The following is a 21,887-nucleotide window of genomic DNA, read 5'->3' as shown; positions in this document are numbered from 1 at the left end:
TTAGTAGATCTTTTTTTTTTTAAGATTTTATTTTTTTCCTTTTTCTCCCCAAAGCCCCCTGGTACATCGTTGTATATTCTTCGTTGTGGGTCCTTCTAGTTGCGGCATGTGGGACACTGCCTCAGCGTGGTCTGATGAGCAGTGTCATGTCCGCACCCAGGATTCGAACCAACGAAACAGTGGGCCGCCTGCAGCGGAGCACGCGAACTTAACCACTCGGCCACGGGGCCAGCCCAATACATTTCTAATTTTTAAAATCGTAAATGACTTGTGAAATGTTTTCTTTTTCTATTTTTAAAATCTGAGTCGTTGTTATCATGAACAGCATTTGTGAAATTAGCTTTTATTGTATTTAATTAGATGGTCACATGGATTTTCCTCCTTAATCTCTTAATGCAGTGAATTGTGAGAATAGGAACTCGGAATTACAGGAATAGTGAATTGTTTTCCTAGGATAAAGACTGCTTGGTTTAGTTGTTTTATATTATTTAGTCAATTATGATTTAGGTTTGCCAATATTTTTATTGTTTTTTTCCCTTACATCTATGTTTATGAGTGAAATTGTTTTTAAGTTTCCTTTCTCAAATTGTCCTTGCCTGGTTTATATCAAGGTTACATTAATCTTATGTAGTAAGTTGAGAAACTTTTCCTGTTTTCTGATCACTAGAATAATTTTTTTTTTTTGAGGAAGATTAGTCCTGAGCTAACATCTGCTGCCAATCCTCCTCTTTTTGCTGAGGAAAACTGGCCCTGAGCTAACATCCATGCCCATCTTCCTCTACTTTTTTTTTTTTTATATGTGGGACACCTACCACAGCATGGCTTGCGAAGCGGTGCCATGTCCCCACCCGGGATCTGAACCGGCGAACCACGGGCCGCCAAAGCGGAATGTGCGCACTTAACCGCTGTGCCACTGGGCCAGCCGGATTCTATTTCTTTAATGGTTACAGGTATATCAAGCTTTTAATTTTTTCTTGAGTCAGTTTTGGTCATATATTTTTCTGGAAAATTATTCATTTTGTCAAAATTTGCAGTCTAAATATTTACTGTATCTGACATTATATTCCCTTTCAATTACTTATTTTTGTGTGGGTATATGCCTTTTATTTCTGCTTAATCAGTTAGGTCAGAGATTTTTTAATATTAGTAGTCTCTGTAAATATATATTTGTTTTCTGCTCTATTTCGTTTTTTTTTTTTTAAGATTTTATTTTTCCTTTTTCTCCCCAAAGCCTCCTGGTACATAGTTGTGTATTTTTAGTTGTGAGTCCTTCTAGTTGTGGCATCTGGGATGCTGCCTCAGCATGGCCTGATGAGCGGTGCCATGTCTGCGCCCAGGATCCAAACAGTGAACCCCGGGCTGCCAAAGCGGAGCATGTGAACTTAACCACTGTGCCACTGGGCTAGCCCCAAGGTGCCAATCTTTAAAAAAAAGATTAGTGGAGTCTGATGCGATGACCAAGTAGATTGGATGTCTGGCACATGGAAGGCACCCAGTAAAAGCATTGTTGAATGGATGGATGAGCCTCGATGTTCAGAGGGGCAAGCGTAGAATGGCTATTGAGAAGAAGACACACTATCCGTCAGAGAAGCAATGCTGCTAGTTTCATCCTGAGATGACGAGGGCCTTAATTAGCAGTGAGAATTAAGAGATGGAGAAAGATACTCAAGATATTTCAGAGGCAGAACAGACAGGACTTGGAGATTGTTTGGATGGGAAATTTGAGGGAGAAGGCAGAGTAGGATAAACCCCAGGTTTTTGCCTTAAGTGACTGGATAGATTGTGTTTCCATTCACTGAGACAGGGACTAGAGGAGGCTGAACAGGTTTGGGTGGATGCTGATGACTTTCAAATGCTTGTGAAATATTCTGGAGGAGATGTTTAGAGGGCTATTAGAAATTCTGGACTCAGGGTCTGGCCCGGTGGCGCAGTGGTTAGGTGTGCACGTTCCACTTTGACGGCCTGGGGTTCACCGGTTCAGGTCCCGGGTGCAGACAGGGCACTGCTTGGCAAGCCATGCTGTGGTGGGCATCCCACATGTAAAGTAGAGGAAGAGGGGCACAGATATTGGCTCAGGGCCAGTTTTCCTCAGGAAAAAGAGGAGGATTGGCAGCAGATGTTAGCTCAGGGGTAGTCTTTCTCAAAAAAAAAAAAAAAGACTACAATAAAATATTAAAAGAAAAAATTCTGAACTCAGACCTCAAGAAAGAGGCCTGAGGTGAAAGTGTAGACTGAGATGGAGACGTGGACTGGGGACTTGGCAGAGAATAAGCAGTAGTTAAAACTGCGGCTATGGCAGGATTGTCTAGGTAAGTCCACGGTGGACATTCACAATTTGTTGAATGAAAGTGAGAGAAATAGCTCAAAAGTCCTCCAGCAGGAGAATGATGTCAAAGCACATGTGCAGGGTACAGAAGTCTGGAGGGACTCAGGTCTGATTGCTTTTATATCCCTGTGAAAAAGGAGGCAAGAGGGGCCAGTCCCATGGCCGAGTGGTTAAGTTCTTGCGCTCTGCTTGGGCGGCCCAGGGTTTCACTGGTTCAAATCCTGGGCGTGGACATGGCACCACTCGTCAGGCCATGTTGAGGCAGCGTCCCGCATGCCATGGCTGGAAGGACCTGCAACTAAAAAGATCCACAACTATGTACCAGGGGGCTTTGGGGAGAAAAAGGAAAAATAAAATCTATAAAAAAAAAAAAAGGAGGCAAGATCCCAGAGTGGGACAGCTTCCACAGTGACAAGATCCAAAGTCCAGGGCATGTAGAGTCAAGGTGATGGTTGGAGTGGGCAAGGTGAAGCAACTGTGAAATTAGTGTGTTGAAAAGTCATGTGCAAGACTTGTGCAAGAATGGTCATAGGAGATTTATTCATAAGAGCCAAAAAAATAGAAACAACCCAATTGTACATCATCAGGTGAATAAACTGTGGTACACTCATATAATGGAGTAAATGGATATTTATATATTTATACATGCATTTATTCCATTAATATACCCACTCAGCAATAAAAAGGAACAAGTTACTGATACATGCAACAACATAGATGAATCTCACAGACATTATGCAGAATGAAAGAAGCCAGATGCAAGAGTGCATACTAGGGACTGGCCCTGTGGCCAAGTGGTTAAGTGTGCCCGCTCAGCTTTGGCGGCCTGGGGTTTTGTGGGTTTGGATCCTGGGCACGGACCTAGCGCTGCTCATCAAGCCATGCTGAGGCAGCGTCCCACATAGCACAAGTAGAAGGACCTGCAACTAGAAGATACAACTATGTACTGGGAGGCTTTGGGGAGAAGAAGAAGAAGGAAAAAAAAGATCGGCAACAGATGTTAGTTCAGGTGCCAATCTTAAAAAAAAAAAGTGCATACTGTATGATTCCATTTATATGAAGTTCAAGAACAGATTAAATTAATCGATAGGGGTATAAGTCAGTGGTTGCTTCTGGGACAGGAGAAAGATCAACCAAAAAGGGGCGTGGGAGAATTTTCTGGGGTGATAGAAATGATCTATATCTCAATTGCAGTTTTGTTTACATGGGTGTATATATTTGTCAGAGGGCATCAAACTGTTCACTTAACATCTGTGCATTTTACTGTGTATAATTATGTCTCAATGTTTTAAAATGTCATTTACATGTATATTGTCTTCCAGAGAGATGGCAGAGGTTGCAACACAGAGGAAGCTGGAGAGTCAGGTGCAAGCTCTTGGTGAATGTGAAGGAGGTTGGATAATGAAAGCAAGAAGGAGAGATTGGAGGCTGGCCGTGTAGTGTAGTGGTTAAGCTTAGCATGCTCCACTTTGGTGGCCTGGGCTGGTAGGTGTGGATCCCAGGTGCAGACCTACCCTACTCGTCAGCCACACTGTGGTGGCAACCCACATACAAAATAGAGGAAGCTTGGCAATAGATGTTAGCTCAGAGAGAATCTTCCTCAGCCAAAAAAAAGGAGAGACGGCAGGTGGTAGGGTCTGATGTGATGACCCTTAGAGGAGAAGTTGTGGTGAGAGGTTGAAAATATAACCTGGAAACCATTAATTAGTTGAAGGACATTTATAAGGACTTGGGTGGAGAAGTCACCTGCATCTCACCTCTGCCAACACTGAGAGGAGGAAACACTGGGTTAGGTGGCATCACTTGTGCTGGGATTCCACAGTCGCTTCTGTGTTTTCATTTCTTTTCCTACTCGGAGTTGGGACGTTACTGGCCCTGACCACCCTCAAGCCAGCCCACAGCTGGATATCGAAGGAGTTAGACCAGAGACGTGTGTACATCCACATCACAACTTTTCTATTCATTGCCTCTCCTCTTGAGCCCCTGGTAAAAGTTCCTTTTGAAAAATTCCATCCTTGTGTCCGCTGAGCTGACGAGCGCAGCAGTTCCCATCCTGCTGGTTAAATTCCCTAGAGGGTCTCAGAGTTATTGAGAAAGGCCTTGACTTCACACATATACCAGGATTTATTCTAGATGGACTAAAAAAAAAAAAATCCAAGTACTATCTTCAGAATTTTTGGATATTGGAAATCTTACATAGAGAAAAGAGGTGGAGAAAGCAAGGTATCATTGAGTTCAGGCCCAGCTACCGTATTGGTCGTCCTAGCCCAGGACTGTGGAGGAGCTAAAGGCTAACATACATTGAGCATCTTATACAGTGGGGTCTGGAAGTTGATGGATGCTATTCCCATTTTACAGATGTGTAAGTAGTGGAATCAGGACTCCATCTTAGGCAGCATTGACTTTGAAGCCGCATTGCCTTGGGACATGGAGTAGTGCCACGTGATGGAGTGTGCACCGGCAAAGTATGGGGTTTTATCCTCAGGCCAGTTGCCCATTCCAGTCCCCTGCCCCTACGCCATTTGTGGTGACCTCCCCTCCTTCCCCAAACCATGGGCTTCTCACAGAGACAATTTTTTCCACATTGACTCTTTGGGGTTGGGGATGAGGTGTTGCTAGGACAAGGCAAGATAAGGGACAGGGCAGAAGCTGGAGTTAAGGTCCAGTTGAGAAAAGTCACCTATTGGTTCCTCAGGCCTCCCCATGCTCTGTGACCACCAGGGGGCAGCCCTTGCCTGGCCATGGCACCTCAGTCCCACATCCTCTGCTTAGATGGTGGTGAGGAGGCAGCCACTCCACTGACGGAGACTGGCTGAGTCAGTCCTTCCCAGACTGTGTGGCATATGTGGTTATCTAGGTGGTTCAGAGAGATTAAATAATTTGTTCAAGATTATATAACTAGTTTGTAGGGGAGCTGGCATTTGAACCAGCCTCTCTCCAAGCCAGCATTCTTAACCATAAGATGACTGCTTCTCCAAAAAAGCGCCCTGGATCACTGCAGTGAAGGGTGGAGACTGCACAATCTATGAATGTGTTGTGAAACAGAGCAAGAAACTTGGACACAAAGGATAAGTGTGTATTAATATAAAAGGAGCCAGAGAGAAGTGTGTGGTGAGGGCTGGGCGTATTTCACCTGGCATATTACACATAATCCTTCTTTCTGTGTGCTGTTATCTCATGTAGGTGTATGATACAGATACAAGAGTGTGTGGCATACTCTGTCCTAATCCTTGTATAACCTAGGAGTTATATGTAATGCAATGTGTCTTTCATTTGTGTTTGTAAAAATACATTTTATGTAATGGGCAGTTTGTAATTTCTCAATAAATGTTAGCTAAATGGTGAATAAAATAAATGAATGGATTTACCAGTGGGTGATAAATCCGTGCAGAACGCAGTAGGTAAAGCAGGCCTCTGCGAAAGGTGCATACTTTTAACGGAGTTCTGAATACGAATGAGTCTAAGCTCCTTTGTCACCTGCCACTCACTCTGCCAAACCACCCAAGGCGACAGGGTCTAAGTAAAACAAGGTGATTGCTATGCAAATGCAGCTTCCAAACAAAGTCCCCAGCAACCTCCTGCCGCCACCACCAATCAGCCGTTTCCGCCAAGCCCCCCATTTATAGAAATTCTAGAGCAGCCCTGGGGCAGGGCCAGACTCAGGGAGAGGAATGGATAGGGTGGGCCTGGGCGCTGTTGCGCCATGGAGAGGGAAGTAGGTTAGCTCTGGGCCCAGGAGGGCTCCTGGAAGCTTATTCTGGGTAAAGGGTTAGTCTTCTTGAACCACGGAAGGTGGGGGAACCACATCCTGGTCTCACCCGCCCACCCACCCTAGCGTTACCAGCCGTCTAAGCCCCACCCTCCCCCTCAAAAACCTAGGCAACCTGCCCACATGCTGCCCTCACCTCCTAGTGACCCAGATATCTCATCAGCAGCATCCTCCTCCTCTGAGAGGCATGCATTTGATACCTGAGGTCCCAGGCAGTTGAGGTCCTTGGCAAGTGCTGTGTGAGTCCTGTGTGTCACAGGAAGCTCCCCACTCTGATCTGGTGACCAAAAGCCTGTCTGCAAGTAGTGGGTCTTTCCTCCTCCACCCAGACCTCACTGCTCACGTCCCCCTCGTCAACTGGGACACCCTCCGACATGGCCCGGATGCTGTTGCTCATCTTTATCATGGTCCAGCCAGGTGACAGGGCTTTCTTCCAGGACCCTGAGGGGTGAGGCTGGGAGGAGGGAGGATGGGGGAGGCTGGGCACAGATGTCCCGGGGGAGCAGGCTTGGTGAGGGCTGAACATTGAGCCCTGAGGAGAGTGGCGAGGAAAGGAGAGCGGGAGCAAGTGGGGCCCTCAGTAAAGCTGACACCCAGCGGACTCCCCAGTTCACAGTTCCCTCCATGGCTACATGTCGCCCGCAGGGAGGGTCATTCCCCAGCTTCCATCCCGGGGCTTTCTTCTTAGCCACCTTCCTAATAAGATAAACTTGAAAGAACTGGTAAAAAGGGCCTGAAGGAAGGGGTCGATTATTTTTAAGGGGTCAGTTTTAATTTGATGAATTTAATAAGCTTATTAGACAAAGCTTATTATCTGGGGTCTAGATATAAGTAGTAGTTTGGGAGACCTAATTAAATCTAAGATAAGTTTCTTAGTGAAACTGATTTTAATTAACTGAGAGACCTTAACTATCAGACATATTCATTAACTATATACAGTGTGGATTCCAGACCTGCAGCTTCTGTGTCAGCTGAGAACCTGGGGCAAATCCTCAGGCCCCTGCACCAGACTCACTGAATTAAAAAATCTGGGGGCAGGGCCTAGCAATCTGTTTTAACAAACATTCCAGGTGATTCCATGCACTCTCAAATTTGAGGACCCCTGACATAGAAGAATGACTGTTAAATTTCACTAACTAGAGAATTTAATCAAGGATTTTAATAATTGGTTTAATTCATCAATTTGGATGAGTTAAATAGGGACCTGAATCAATTATAGCCACGTCTTCACCTGGAGGTTTAATTAGTTAATGCTCTTTAACAAAAAACAGAGTAGCAAAGGTGGTTTACTATAGAATGTCGTTAGTACTAAAGCAATGCCTAGAAAAACGTAGTTAATGATATTAGTTAACTAGGCAGCCACATTCACTAATGAGCTTCAATCTCATTGTGACAGGTTAAATTTCAGCAGGGTGTTACTAGTGAATGCAGCTGGAGGATGACGGGAGCAGGTGAGGGTGAGAGTTGGTAAAGAGTTTGAAAAACTATTTAATAAGCATTGTTAAGAAATTAGGTTGGTAAGGAGGAAAGGGTTTAATGAGGCACCCAAAGTACTTGCCCCCCAGGCCCTCCGTAGAGGGGAATATTCTACTGTAAGCCCTAGTCTTTTCTCTTTGGAATAACTGGGGAGGCCTTTCTCTTGGTCTTTTCTCCGCCCCCAGGATCCTGTGCTCTCTGGGTGGCCCAGCCCCCTGAGATTCGTACCCAAGAGGGCGCCACTGCCTTCCTGCCCTGCTCCTTTAATGCAAGCCAAGGGAGACCAGCCATTGGCTCCGTCACGTGGTACCGGGACAAGGTGGCCCCGGGGAAGGAGGTGAAGAATGGGACCCCAGACTTCAGGGGCCGCTTGGCCTCTCTTGCCTCTTCCCGCTTCCTCTGTGACCACCAGGCTGAGCTGCACATCTGGGACATCCGAGGCCGTGATGCTGGCGTCTACGTGTGCAGGGTGGAAGTGCTGGGCCTGGGTGTCGGGACAGGGAATGGGACTCTGCTGGTGGTGGAGAAAGGTGAGGTGAGGGAGGCTGTACCTCCTTGGCTGGAGGCCCCACTCGCTCCGAAGTCTAGAGTCCTTCTCTGAGGCTGCCTGCCCTCTGGCCCTCCTTGAGCCTGTGCACACGTCCTCCCCAGGGCCCCCTTTACCAAGTCCTTCCTCTCCATCACCCCCATGCAGGACCTCCTTGGCTAGGGGCCAACACCATCCTCCTCCTTCGGGCTGCATTTTATGCCTTCAGCTTTCTCTCTGTGGCCATGGGCAGCACCATCTATTACCAAGGCAAATGTGAGTAAAGGAGCCCCGGCAATGGTGGAAGAGATGGGAGGGGCAGTGAGAGAGCTGGAGGAGCGGGAGACAGAGACAAAGAAGAGGAGGGCTGCAGCACTGAGGGACTCCTGTCCTCTCCACCAGGCCACTGTCACATGGGAACACACTGCCACTCCTTGGATGGCCTCTGATGAATGATTCCAGACTCCAGTGATCCCAACTCTCTTCAAGAGACCCCAATAAATCCCTCTCTGCTCCACCACTAACTACTTCTTGTGAGTCTCGTGTATTTCCTTCTCCATTCTCCAGATGCCCCAATGTGCTCTTCTACCAAATCTGTCCTGGAAAAGTCCAAGGAGGGAGCTTCCCAGACATGGATCGTGTCTAGAGCCCCTCCAACCACCATCCTGTGACTCAGCGTACCCACCTCTCCCAGGCACGGGAGGCTGAGGCCGATTCTCCTGAGAAATGGGGAGCATCAGATCTAATTAGTCCTACTGTCAATTGCCCACAGGCAAATACTCTTTTCTGGCCTTCAGGGGAGCTCGGCTCTCTAAACACCCTTCCTCACCCAATAAATCACTGCTTGACCCCAGAGTGGCTGGGAGGGTAAGTCACTTAAGTTTTGATGGTGGCCATGTTAAACGGGGGCTTGAGTTGGACTGAGAAGCCTGAGACACACAAGGTGGTGAGACCACTGTCTTTACTGGGAAACCACAGGATGGCCCTGACCACCCACGTGGGTTGAGGGAGGCATCTGGGGTGCTCAGGTGGATTACTTCTTGGCAATGCAGGCGTAGTCAGTGCTGGGGTCCTCCTTAGAGCCTTTTCTTTGCCTGTCGCCAACGTCAGACACCTTGTTGGGCAGCCTCTGCAGAGATGCATAGTGGGGCTCCTGCTCCCAGAGCTGGACCTGGGGTCAGGGCAGAAGGTGATGATGTGAGGTCACCGGTCACCGGGAGAGCCTCCCTCTCTCTCATGTTCCCTTGTGAGTTCTTGCCCCACTCCCACTTTCTTACCTCATTACCTCAGTCTCCCCCTGATTGGTACCCCCAAGCTCTAAGCTCTTGCTCCTTTCTCTCATTGCCCTTTCTCTTTGTGTTTCTCTCACTCTACCCCACCCTCCACCCACTCTTAATCTCTCTCTTACTTTTTCCTCTTGGTTTCTCTCTCATTTTCCCTGTGTCTCTCTCTGATTTTCTCTCTTATTCTTCATTGCTTTCTCTCTCTCATTCTTTCCTTTCTGTCTTATTTCCTCTTCCTATCTCTACACCATTTCTTTCCTCTCTTCTTCTCATTCTCTCATTTCTCTCTTTCTGCCTCCCACTTTTGTCTCTGTCCCTCTTTCTCATGCCCCTGTTTCTCTCTCTTCTCTTGACCCCCATCTCAGCCCTCAGCCCCCTCTTGTCACCCCATCACCCAGTTCCCTGCCCCCGACTCACCCAGCTCCTCTCCAGCCTCCTCACTGGAAAGAAAGAAGAAACTCAGCTTGGCCCCCCCGTTGTATCTTGCAGCCCTTCTCCCCTGCTCTCCCAACCCCATGGAAGTGTCCTCACTTGCTGACTTCCCTGTAGTTCTCACACCAAAGCCCTGGCCTCTCTCTTTGGACATTCTCCCCTCCTCTCTCCGCCTGACTTCTACCATCTTCCTCATCTCAGGGTGTGTCAGGCTTGATGCGGACTTCTGAGAAAGCAGTAGGAAAGGGTGATGGGGGCACCCAGGGGCATCACTGTGGGACAAATGAGGAAGATGTGGGTGGGGCTCACCTCTCCGATGGAGCCGACACAGGCAGGTAGACAGAACAACCACAACTAGGAGCAGGAACCCCCCGAGCCCCAAGCTCCCATATGTGTAAGGCTCCATCTGTGTAGGGAAAAGGGGTCAATATTAGAAGGCCCATTTCTCTCTTCAGTTTACCCATCCTCCGGGTTGACATGGGTATCTCAGCTTTCCTCTCTGACAGTTTTAGAGGCAGAAAAACATACTCTCAGAGATTCTTCACTCCGGAACATGTTACCTCATCTCCTACCAGAGGTACTCATCCCTCATCTGTTATCTCATTCATAACCAAGATTGCTCACCCCTCGGAGGCTTCCCACCACCATCCAGGCCATCTCTGGGCTTCTGCATAGAGTCCCTTGTTCACCTGTACTGTCTGGTCCTGAGAGGCCCTGGCCACTACTCGTGAACCACACACACTACTTATCACCCCCATTGTTCCCTGTGCATCCACAACCAACCAACCCCCCTCCAAGGCAGAGTGTTACCTTCTTTGGAGAAACCATTAGGCTGGAGACTGAAGACTGGCCTGGAGGTCAGGAAACGGTAGCCCCTGCTCTTCCAGGCTAAATGCCCTGGGGTAAGTCACGTGCCTCAAGTTCCTCATCTGTAAAGAGTGGGGCCCTCTGTTACAATCGTTCCCAGCCTGAGGAGCCTCACTTACACGCCAACCCCGAACCGGGCACTTTCCATTTGTCACTGCTAATCCTGACAACAATGTAAGGTATTATGGTGCCCATTTCCCCGGTGAGAAACCTGAGACTCAAGCCCAGACTCTTTCTTTTTCTTCTTCTCCCAAAGCCCCCCAGTACATAGTTGTATATTCTGGTTGCAGCTCCTTCCAGTTCTGCTATGTGGGACACTGCCTTAACACAGCTTAGTGAGTGGTGCTAGGTCCATGCCCAGGATCCAAACTGGCAAAACCCTGGGCTGCCAGAGCAGAGCGTGCACACTCAATCACTCGGCCGCAGGGCTGGCCCCTCAAGCCCAGACTCTTACAAAGACTTTCAGCCCAGAAGTGGCAGAGCTGGAGTTCAAGGGCAGCTTTGTCCAGACCCAGAGGCCACACCTTTTTTCCTGCCCTAAGCTGACCAGGTGGTTCAGAGGGGCCTCTTCAGCACTGGGTAGTTCTAGGTTCTGGTGAGGGGGTTGATGGAGGAGGAGGAGCCAGGGTCTGGAGCGTGTGTGGGGATTGGCGGAAAAGTGGGGGCGGCAGTATCCAGCACCACCCGGCAGCTGGGCTGCTCCCTCAGCCCCAGAGCAGCTGGGGAGAGCAGAGCCCTACTTGGCTGATGTGGAGTGGAGAGCTGCTTCCCAGGGGCAGATACTGCTGGGGTTGAAGTGGGGCAACGGGGAGTGTCTGGGGCCCCATAACTTCCCCTCAGGCACTTCCTGCCCTACAACCACTGGTTCCTGTTTGAGGCCAAAGCCGGATGCACGGACCAGGGTCTGAAAACTGAGACCCTTCTGGGTTCAAGAGGAATGCTAGGGTGTGTGAGGGAGTGGGAAGCAGAAGCACAGGTGGAGAGGAGGGCCTGTGGTAGCCAGGAGGGGCAGTGGGGGTAGAAGTGGATTGTTCTTAATTTCTTTGGAGAACAGAGATACAGGCTGGACAGAGGATTCCTCCAGGGCCGAGAGAACCTCAAAGCCATCCTCTCCCTTCCCTCGTCTTAGCCTCACCTCACTCGGCGGTGTGACTGCCCACTCTCACACACCCCTTCCCTGGAATTCCGCCATCAGGGTCCTTGCTCTCTCCCAGCTTACCTAGAGCCCATGGCCTGTGTGCGGACAGACTCCAGACTGGCCAGAGTTGCCTGGGTGGAGAGAAGTGTTGCCACCTCAGACATTCCTGCCCCTCCTCTGGCTTTAACTTCTCCCCTAGCCTCGGAACCTCTGCAGTGTCGTTAGGAAAGGAAGTTAGGCTTTGGGGGTTAGGGTTATGACATCTTTGCCTTCAGCCTCCTGTGACTGTAACTAAGCCTGTACTCCCGCTCAGCTCCAGCCATCCTATTGATCCTGCGAGTAGACAGTGAATGTACACCTCCTCTGAGTGCCCTGCCTGATTAACTTTTTCCCAGTGATCGCTCACACTGCATCCACTGAGAGCTCAGGATCTTGGTGTAGGTGTGTGGACACACACCCGGCTCCTACATCAGACTGTGAGCTCTGGTGGATTTGGGGTGACTCACCTGGTGTTCTGGGGCTGTATCTAGCAGGGTGTTTGGCTGACTGATTAACAAACAGGAGATTCAGAGGAAGCCAGACTAGATCTACATGAGCACTGTTGATCGATCTAAAAAGAAAGTTGATGACAAGTTGGTATTGGGAAAGGAGGTATGCGCAATCCAGGTGGACTTCCTGCAGGAGGAAGCATTCTGATGTTGAGCACAAAAGTAAATATGGGCAGCGGTCTGAGGCCTCTGGACAGAGACCTGGCTGAGGTCTCTTAGTGGTACTACGATGGAAAGGTAGAGGGGTGCTAGAGGATTACACATCCAGTCTTTAAGGAGGGTGATGACTGGGGAGCTCATGTGGAGGCAAGGGGTGAGGAGGAGATTTAGTGCCTGGGTCCATATGCATTTGAATTTCCTTCTCCAAATTCAGAAACTTTTTGCTACTTCTGCCCCCACCCCTACCCCATCCACAATGTTCCCCATGCAGGACAGTAGGACAATATTCAGGGTTTTTTTTTTTTTTTTTTTGCATTTTATTATAAAAATATTCAAACATAGAAAAAAATGGAAAGAACTGTACAGTGAACATATCCCTACTACCTAGAGTCTACAATGAACATTTTTCTATACTTGCTTGATCACATATCTATCAATGCATCTCATCTTTTGACATCTTTCAAAGTTGCAAACGTCAGTACATTTTATCTCTAAAGGCTTTACCATGCTTATCACTGATTATCATTATTTGTTTCCCCATTTCTTTTTTGAGAGGGCCGAGGAAGGCACGATTTACATACATTAAAATGCACAAATCTAAAGTTAGTACTCAGTTTTTAAACTGTCTTGTGGTCAAGGCTCTGGAGCCAGGTGGCCTGGGTTCAAATCCTGATTCTGCCACCACTGTGTGACCTCCTACAAGTTCCTTAACCTCTCTGTGCCTCAGTTTCCTCTTAGGGTTTTTGTCAGGATTAAAAGCATTATTATATATAAAGTGTGTAGATCAGTGGCAGGCACATGCTAAATGCTATTTGTATATTAGCTATATTATTATTATTACTCAAACATGCAGAAATGTCATCAAGAAGGGCAGATGATCTGGGGCCACCTCCAGGTTCTTTGGACTGGTTTTTCCGCTCTTCAACTCCTACTGCGCTGCCTACCATACCGTTGACTTGCTCCTTGCTGCTTTGTTTTGCTTACTCATTCATTTGTCCTTTCTTGCCCTGACTAGACATTTAGTCAGCACCTACTAAATGGCTGGGGCTCACTCTGGACTGCAGAGCTCTTTGAGGGTGGGGGCGTGCCTCACTGCTCTCCTGCCTGCACTCTATGTAGCAAGGGAGCTAATGCTCCATTTCCACCCCTCCTCAGTGAGTCGGTAGTTAGCGCTGAGGCTGAGGCCCCTTCAGCTGCAATCGCTGTGGACTGGCTTAACTCTGCCTTTCTCACCTAGCTCTGGGGGCTAGGAGTGAGCAAGGGAACGGGAGGAAGAGGGCAGTCCAGCGTGGGGGATAGGTTCTTCTCAGGGGCCCATTCATCCCTCAAGACCCCAGTTCTTGTCCTCCTATTCTAGCCCTTGATCTCGGGGACGTGGATGCCCTCCCTCTAACACCCACCTCTGGAGTGTAGAAGAATGCAGACTGTGCTGGAAATCTAGAGTTCTGTGTTCTCACTGCAGCTTTGCTGCCTGACTTTCTGCAAGCTACCTTCCCTTCTTGGGCCTCAGTTTCCCTCCCTGCTGACCCAGAAGATCTCTAAGGCCCCCTCTAGCTCTACCCTGAAAAACTCATCTCTTCACCCCAACTCCTTCCCCAGTTCAGAGAACCCAGGCATCCAGCTGCCCCACCCAGCTCTGGGTAAACAGGAAGCTGGGTGAGGGGAGCAGGGGTGTGTGGAAAGTCCCAGCCAGGTGTGTGGCTCTATGGGGAGGGGGTGGCCCCACCCCTGAGCTATGAAAGCCCCCCTGCCCTGGCCCTGGCTCAGTCTCAATGGGGGCACTGGGGCTGGAGGGCCGGGCTAGGAGGCCCCAGGGGATGGACTGCCTCCTGCTGGCTGTGGCAGGCGCCACTTCCCTGGTGACCCTGCTGCTAGCTGTGCCTATCACTGTGCTGGCTGTGCTGGCCTTCGTGCCCCAGGAGCAGGGAGGACTGGTGAGTGGTTACAACAAGTCCCCCAGAAGGCTGTATATTGCTGATGCTCACTTACCTCTGTCTGTGCCTGGGAGTCTCTTGGCCTCATCCTGCTCAGCTGGTTTGGCTGTCCCTGGTAGGGATGTCTTGTCTGTCTCTTTGCTGGCTCTCTTTCCACATTCCTGTGATACTGTTGTGTCCTGATGTCTTTAAGTCCCTTCCTGGTTGTCTGACTCCTCTTCCCTTCCCAAGACATACACAGGCTTCTGTTTCTCTGCCCAAGTACATATGCCTTGGTTGCTCTCCCTTCCAGGGAGATGGGTGCTGGGGATGGGGCTGGTGGGAGAAACCTCAGGCCTAGAGCTTGGCTCTATGTTGGGAAGGGTGGGGCTGGCATCAGCTAAGACTGAATTCTGAGCACTGTGACCCCACCCACCCAGGTAACAGGGACCGCTGACCCAGGGGCACAGGCACAGGCACAGCTGCAATTGGGTAAGAGGAGACCATCTCCCCCCACCCCTGCTCCAGCCCTCAGGGACTCCCAGTTCCCTTCCATCTGGTTCCCCAGATACTCTTCCTCCAGGAATCCTGATGCCCCATCCCTGGGCCCTGGTACCTTGTCCTCTCAGGGGGACAACCCATGGATGGCTGCCCCACCCCCAATCGTGGACTCTTTGTCCCTTCCAGGGTCCCAGGAACAGTCAGAGGAGGAGGCAGAAACAGATCTCAGTCCCAGGCTCCCCGCTGCCCACATCATAGGTAAGGACTTCAGAGACCTCAATAGTCCAAGTTCTGCTCATCCACAGTTCGAGTCCTTTTGCTCTGTTATTGCAGTCCTGGGTTTCCTCCCGTCTCACCACCTCTCCTGCTACAATGCCCACTCTTCTGCTTGCTTCCCTCCTGGAGCAGGCAAAAGCCGGCCTGGATCTCCCCACCACAGCGCTCTGCATCTCACACCCAGGTGCCCTCAGTCCCCAACTCATATTCATTGCAGAGGGAGCACCATCACCCCACTGCCTCTCCCAGACTCGGGTCCAGCAGGGGTCAAAAGCACCCCGCTTCCCCTCAGCACCCCCTACCCCCGCCCCCCGCAGAAGTCCCGGGCCTGGATCGCTCCTCTGAGGATCGGATTCCTGAGAGCCGACAGACCCGTTTCTCTGCAGGTGCTTGGACCAAGGGACAGGGGCTGGGCTGGGAAGCGAAGAAAGAAGAGGCCTTTCTAAGGAGCGGGACGCAGTTCTCCGGTGCCGAGGGCCTGGCCCTCCCGCAGGACGGCCTCTATTACCTCTACTGTCACGTCGGTTACCGGGGCCGGGCGCCCCCTGCCGGCGGGGGCCCCCTTGACTACTCGGTCACGCTGCGCAGCCGGCTGTACCGGGCGGGGGGCGCCTACGGGCCTGGGACTCCCGAGCTGCTGCTGGAGGGTGCGGAGACCGTGACCCCGGTCTTGGACCCCACCCGGAGGCGCGAATACGGGCCTCTCTGGTACACGAGCGTGGGGTTCGGCGGCCTGGTGCAGCTCCGGAGGGGCGAGAGGGTGTTCGTCAACATCAGTCATCCGGATATGGTGGACTATAGGAGAGGGAAGACCTTCTTTGGGGCCGTGATGGTGGGGTGAGGGCCTCCCGCGTCCCGGGGAAAACGAATGCATGGTGGGAGTGTGTGAATCAGCCCGGATATCGGGAACCCAGTCACCAGGGACCCCATGGCGGTGGGAAAAATGTAGAAGACTGGAAACTGATACTGAGCCTGACGAAAATAAAGAATGTAATGCTTTAGTGCTGCCAAATACATGCTGAGAAGCTAACATGTCTTCATTCACGGTGGGTACACAAGGGTTGGTTAAATATTCTTTTTCTGGTTGCTTGAAACGGTTGGTAAAACCTGGTATGGCCTCTGCTCCCTGGGATGGCAGTCTGCAGGTCCCACCTACCCCCGCCTCCAAATGGCCCTACCCCAGCATTAGCCGGGTTGGAGGTAGAGGGAAGGGGATCTCGTCAAACCCCAAGCATGTCCAAGCACCCTGATTCTCAGAGCCACATGGTCCCTACCAGATTCCACACTCCACTCTTTTCTCTTGAGTCCCTCCCAACAGTGACAGGGGTCGTTACAGGGGAAGGCAAACACCACTCAGAAAGGCCCAGCCACAGAGTAAACCTGAATATGGCTGAGGAATGAAGCACTGAGGGACCCAGCACTTCTTCCCTGCTGGTTACACAAAGGCCCCTTTAGCCACTACACCACAGCCAACTATTCTCCTTCAAGGAGCAAGAGCCACAGTTCACGGGGTGTGAAGGGAGGGGGCTGAAGGAGACAGTTGGGAGGGTGATTGAGAGAGAGAGATGGGGTGCAGGTAGTGCCTGAGGACACCGGCGACAACCTAGGGAGGAGGGAAGGGAGAAAAACTGATGCCAACTGGCCCTGTCCATGGTGGGATGGAAAGTCCTCACCCCTCTTTCACACTTCAGGTCCCCTTCCTGTAAGTGGGCAAGTGTGAGGGCCTTGAGGTGAGTAACAGCAGCCCCTTTACTCTGTGACCGACTTTCAGTCCCAGGCTGGAGGAGGTAGAGGGGGACCCAAGGCCCTATGTAGGTCACCCTACCCCTGTGGGACACCACACGGTTTTCCCCTGAGGGCAGCGCTGGCAGGAAAGAAAACCTAATTTCTGAGCCCAGTGGAGGCTCCCACTCTCTGGGTCTCCATTTCTGACTTCCTGTGTCTTTGACTCTGTGTCCAGAAGACGCTTCTGGGGGCTGGCTGGCCTGGTGGTGCAGCGGTTAGGTGTGCACGTTCTGATTCGGCAACCTGGGGTTCACTGGTTCAGATCCCAGGTGCCGACATGGCACTGCTTGGCACACCAGGCTGTGGCAGGCGTTCCACATATAAAGCAGACGAAGATGGGCATGGATGTCAGCTCAGGGCCAGTTTTCCTCAACGAAAAGAGGAAGATTGGCAGCAGATGTTAGCTCAGGGCTAATCTTCCTCAAAAAAAAAAAAAAAAAAAAAAGAAGAAGACCTTTCTGGGTGGGGGAGGGCGGGAGGGGTGCTTTTCTCTTTTCAGTTCATCCACCTCACATCCCTCTCCTCATCATTCTCTGAGAAAATCGGTGTGAGCTGGCACGTGGGTCTTTCATCCACATCTATTCCTCTTTTTAAATTTTCTTCCATCTCTTCAATTCTACCAACCGAGAGATGGAAGGAGATAGAACAGCTAGGGGCTGGACAAAGGTAGAAAGCCAAAAGTCACTGAGTGCTTACCATGCCAAGTGCTATGTTAGGTGCTCTGATGTGACTTAGGTCTTCTATTCTCTCATGGCCCCATATTTGATGGTTCCTGTCTCCATTTGATAGATGATGTTCGGTGACTGGTTCAGGTTGCACAGTTAGAACAGGGCTGGCTGGGGGGCCAGGGATGGGGGCGATTTGGAGCCCAGATGCCTGAACGTCTAATGCCTTGGCTGTGATTCAGGTGCCTGAGAACGTGGCCCTTCCCTGGCTCTCTCCCAGGCAGCAACAGCCGGAAATCTCATCTGAGCACCTGAGCGGCAGGACTTCCCCGGCTGGGATTGGAATTCCCAGAGTTGGAAATTCCCATGCCCTGAGGGAGAGGTGATTAGGTTCAGGCTCCAGTTTCCTAGAGGAGGGGGCCATTAGTCTGGGCTTTGTTTCATGTAGAGTCTCCTGAGCCCCAGTAATCCAAGGAGTGGGGACTAGGTCCAGGGATCTTAAACCTTATGGAGATAGGACTCGAGGGAGCGGCCTTCCACCCTCGAGGAGGGGCAGATGCAGAATTAACTCCAAGAAAGAGACCATGTTTCTTTTCTAAGCATACTTTATTTATCGCCACTGACCAGTAGGGCGCTTACAGATACAACTCCCCTGGGGAGCAGAGGTTCAGCGATGTAGCGACAGTTGGTCACCAAATCAGCATTATTTAGACAACTTGATCAGATAAATATTGTTTAAAAACATAAGCAAAAGGAAGCACAGAGGCCAGGAGGCCAGATGGGAACAACCTACAGTTCAGCTCCGTTTTCACAGAAAACATGTCTGAGCCAAGGCAGCCCCTATGTTGGGTCTCCCAGGACACCTCAACCTCCTGAATAAATACATTCATTAGTAAATAAATAAATAATAAATAAATAATAAATAATCTCAAGTGCAGACATAAATAGAGGGAGCCGGCCCCATGGCGGAGGGCCTGGGCTCTACAACTCGGGGAAGAGTTTGGAAACATTTGAAAAAAGGGAGACCTGTGGTCCACTCTCATCAAGTTCTGGGTGAGATCTTCTCAACGGATGTTCTGAAGTGTTCTGGCCAGAACCAAAGGTTTCCTGGCCCCCACGTTCCAGGTGTCCCAGGCTGCATTCAGGGATCCAAATCTGAGGCCCCCAGTGAGTTCTGGAAGCCCCAGTTTGAATTCTTGGTGGTGACCGGTGCCCCGTTGTCCAGGTCACACATCCCTGCATTCTAGGTTTCTAAGTGTTGTTGTTGTTTCAAGTTCTGAGTTTGGGGCCCGGCCCTGAGCCCTTCATTCCCTTTCTAAACCTCAGAAGGGGATGAGAGGGTTCTGAAGGAGCAGATAATAAAGGGATTGAGGTGGGCGAGGACGGACGTACCCCCCTCACAGGGCAATGATCCCAAAGTAGACCTGCCCGGACTCCGCAAAGTCGAGATAGTTGGGCTGATTGATCTCAGCGCTGAGTTGATCACCCTTCTCCAGCTGGAAGACTCCTCCCAGGTAGATGGGCTCATACCAGGGCTTGGCTTCAGCCTGCTCTGGGGACTCCGTGTGGCAAGGGCTCTTGATGGCAGAGAGGAGGTTGACCTTGGACGGGTAGGAGACAGCTAAGCGGCTGATGGTGTGGGTGAGGAGCACATGGGTGGAAGGGCAGCCTTGGCCTTTGAAGAGGACCTGGGAGTAGATGAGGTACAGCCCATCCAATGGTACCACCAGCTGGTTGTCTGTCAGCTTCACGCCATTGGCCAGGAGGGCATTTGCACGCCCACTCAGCCACTGGAGCTGCCCCTCGGCTTGGGGGTTTGCTGGAGGGAGGGAGAGAAAGAGGGAGGGGTGAGTCAGTGTGATCCTGTCAGTTCCACTCTCCACATCCTGGCCCTCAAGTTCTGCCCACCTCCCACATCCGGTTCCTGTCCCCTGTCTGTCTTTCCACATCCCATCTGGCCATGAGGTTCTCAGTACCCCCTCAAGGCCTGTGCTGTTCCTCCACCCTCCCCTGGAGCTCAGTGAGCTCTTGTCACACTGTCCCCAAGACCTGTCTACCCTCAGCCTAGGTTCAGCCCCCAAATCCTATTCCTCCACATCCCATCTGCTTCTTTATCCCCCAAACACATCCTCAGCACTCTTACCTACAACATGGGCTACAGGCTTGTCACTTGGGGTTCGAGAAGATGATCCTGAGGAGGAAAAAGGAAAGAAAAAGGTGAGACCCTTAAGCTTTGCAGAAAATATCTCACTACTGTGACCTCCATTCCTCCTCCCCCAAAGCCAAAACTCTAAATTTCCCCCACCGTTTCCATCCCAGAATTAACCCCCACCCCCATCCCAACCCAGAATTAGGAGAGAGGTTTTGGAGACACTTACTGAGTGTCTGGGCCAGAGGGTTGATTGACTGGAAGGCATTCGGTAACTGCTGGGGAGAAGAGAGAGGATTAGCATCAGAGCAAGTCATCCCTACAGGAAAAACAGCCAGGCTGCTTATCTAGCCTGTCCTCTCTGTCCTGATGTGTCTAGTTTTCTCTCTCCATTCATCCATTTATTCATCCCTCCATCCATTCAGCAACTCTTTCATTGAGCTCCTTCCATGTACCAGACATCCTATCTTCATCTTTCCTTATCTCTTTCCCTCATCTCTCTCCTTATCTCTCTTTCATATCTTCCATTTCTCTTTCTGTCTGACCATCTTTATTCATATGACTTCCCCCTCATCTCTCTACTCACACCCCACATCTCTCTTTATAGACGTATATCTGCTTGCTCATTCATTCATTCAACAAACGTTTAGTGAGCACCTTCCATGTGCCAAGCCCCCCCATCTGTCCATCCTTCTCTCTCTTCCTCCATCTCTCTCTACATCTCATTCTGCCTCTCCATCTTTCTCCAAGTTTTCCCTCCCACCCTCCTCATCAGCACACCTCTTTCCCCAATCCTGTCTCTCGCCCTCTTTCTCCCCTATTTCTCTCTGGGTAGGAGAATGAGCCAAGGCTGGCAAGGCACTCACCTCTTCCCTCTGGGGGCCGATCACCCCAAAGTGCAGCAGGCAGAAGAGCGTGGTGGCTCCTGCGACAAGGAGGAAGGAGAAGAGGCTGAGGCACAAGCACCGTCTGGAGCCCTGGGGGCCCCCTGCCTTCTTGGCGAGCTCCTCCTCTGCCAGCTCCACATCTCGGATCATGCTTTCAGTGCTCATGATGTCCTTTCCAGAGGGGCTCAAGTCCAGCTGGGAGATGGTCGAGCCCTGGGGCATGCGAGGGAGAAAATCGCCTGGCTGTTTGTCCAGAGGTGTGTCCTCTGAGAGGTTATTTCCAGGGGTCTCTGAAGTTGCTTCTCTCTCTCCTGGCTGGTCCCCTGTTGCCCTTGCTGAGGGAGCTTCTGCTGGCTGGGTGTGCAAACAGCTGCATTTATAAGCCCGAGGCGAGAGGAGGGCGGGGAAAGGCTCTCATTCAACCAGCGGAAAACTTCCTTGGTGGAGAAACCCATGAGCTCATCTGGAGGAAGCGGTAGTGGGCCCTACACCTTCTGTCTTGGTTTCTCCTCCATCGTGGGGGTGGACGTTTGGAAACTTGGGGACACCCAGGCATCAAGGATACTTCCCACCCTCCCCACTCAGATTCTGAGGGGGGCTTGCTGGGCCAGGTACTGCTGTGTAGGTAGGACCCTGGAGGCTAGACCCTAGTTCCCCTCTCCCCACAATTCCCATTGCCTCCATTTCTTTTGGGAGCCAGGCCTGTGGCTTGTTTCCCTCTGATTTCCATACATAACTCACGCAGGGGTAGAACTAGAAAGGGAAGGGGCTTCCGAAAGTTGAGTCCTTGATGGGGAGAAAACTTCAGGGGAAGCTGTGCTGAGTCCTGAGATGTGTTTGGGTCCCTGGTGGGAAAAGGAGCTGTGGGAAGAGGAGCTTAAGGGGAGGGGGGCATGGATGGGTCTTCTGAAAGGGTTATGTGGGAATAGCCAGGACAAGCCTGGGACAACCCCAGAGGGAGTGAAAGCAACCCTGGGAATTCACGAACCCCATGAGGGCGGGCCTTCTTCTTTCATTTTGACCAAGGACTCACTGTGCTGGTTTCAGTCTTGGCTTCCAAGGGAATCTGAGGTCCTGATTTTTGCATGAAGCCCCCACCCCTCAGAGTCCCTGTGTGTGGCTTGTATCCCTGAAGAACTCCTGCTCCCTCCAGATTCCTGGAGACAGCTCTATCCCTCAGAGCCCTG

The 21,887-nt window shown here is 50.8% G+C and overlaps 4 protein-coding genes across 13 annotated transcripts; 2 read left to right on the top strand and 2 right to left on the bottom strand.

The window, feature by feature from the left end:
• The first annotated feature begins 6,220 nt into the window (after positions 1 to 6,220).
• On the top strand, positions 6,221 to 8,621 carry NCR3 (natural cytotoxicity triggering receptor 3). Its single transcript, XM_001491406.6, has 4 exons — positions 6,221 to 6,512; positions 7,757 to 8,101; positions 8,266 to 8,373; positions 8,500 to 8,621. Exons 1-4 carry the CDS (start codon positions 6,470 to 6,472, stop codon positions 8,544 to 8,546), a joined length of 543 nt encoding a protein of 180 aa, XP_001491456.3. The 5' UTR covers positions 6,221 to 6,469; the 3' UTR covers positions 8,547 to 8,621.
• A 420-nt stretch (positions 8,622 to 9,041) lies between these two features.
• Positions 9,042 to 15,729, bottom strand: LST1 (leukocyte specific transcript 1). 8 transcript variants are annotated; one of them, XM_070245333.1, is made up of 6 exons: positions 15,054 to 15,729; positions 14,514 to 14,711; positions 10,623 to 10,741; positions 10,122 to 10,218; positions 9,798 to 9,820; positions 9,042 to 9,268 (listed from the first exon to the last, which is right to left on the bottom strand). In XM_070245333.1, exons 3-6 carry the CDS (start codon positions 10,638 to 10,640, stop codon positions 9,131 to 9,133), a joined length of 276 nt encoding a protein of 91 aa, XP_070101434.1. In that variant the 5' UTR covers positions 10,641 to 10,741; positions 14,514 to 14,711; positions 15,054 to 15,729; the 3' UTR covers positions 9,042 to 9,130. The 8 variants fall into 8 exon arrangements, with proteins under 8 accessions (XP_070101434.1, XP_005603776.2, XP_070101433.1 ...); XM_005603719.3 differs by having other exon boundaries at positions 14,514 to 14,807; positions 15,054 to 15,714; XM_070245332.1 differs by having other exon boundaries at positions 14,514 to 14,807; positions 15,214 to 15,670.
• On the top strand, positions 14,127 to 16,230 carry LTB (lymphotoxin beta). 2 transcript variants are annotated; one of them, XM_001490122.6, is made up of 4 exons: positions 14,127 to 14,458; positions 14,878 to 14,929; positions 15,125 to 15,196; positions 15,601 to 16,230. In XM_001490122.6, the coding sequence occupies exons 1-4, from the start codon at positions 14,297 to 14,299 to the stop codon at positions 16,053 to 16,055; spliced, it is 741 nt and encodes a 246-aa protein (XP_001490172.1). In that variant the 5' UTR covers positions 14,127 to 14,296; the 3' UTR covers positions 16,056 to 16,230. The 2 variants fall into 2 exon arrangements, with proteins under 2 accessions (XP_001490172.1, XP_070101426.1); XM_070245325.1 differs by lacking the exon at positions 14,878 to 14,929 and having other exon boundaries at positions 14,200 to 14,458.
• Positions 16,231 to 18,251: 2,021 nt separating this feature from the next.
• Positions 18,252 to 21,046, bottom strand: TNF (tumor necrosis factor). Of its 2 annotated transcripts, none has more exons than XM_005603490.2 (4): positions 20,680 to 21,046; positions 20,043 to 20,088; positions 19,808 to 19,855; positions 18,252 to 19,483 (listed from the first exon to the last, which is right to left on the bottom strand). In XM_005603490.2, the coding sequence occupies exons 1-4, from the start codon at positions 20,920 to 20,922 to the stop codon at positions 19,062 to 19,064; spliced, it is 759 nt and encodes a 252-aa protein (XP_005603547.1). In that variant the 5' UTR covers positions 20,923 to 21,046; the 3' UTR covers positions 18,252 to 19,061. The 2 variants fall into 2 exon arrangements, with proteins under 2 accessions (XP_005603547.1, NP_001075288.2); NM_001081819.2 differs by having other exon boundaries at positions 19,011 to 19,483; positions 20,043 to 20,091; positions 20,680 to 20,900.
• Between the last annotated feature and the right edge of the window lie 841 nt (positions 21,047 to 21,887).

This window comes from Equus caballus, chromosome 20, assembly GCF_041296265.1.
Source record: "Equus caballus isolate H_3958 breed thoroughbred chromosome 20, TB-T2T, whole genome shotgun sequence".
Classification (NCBI taxonomy): Eukaryota; Metazoa; Chordata; class Mammalia; order Perissodactyla; family Equidae; genus Equus; species Equus caballus.
This window is presented reverse-complemented; position numbering and strand designations above follow the sequence as displayed.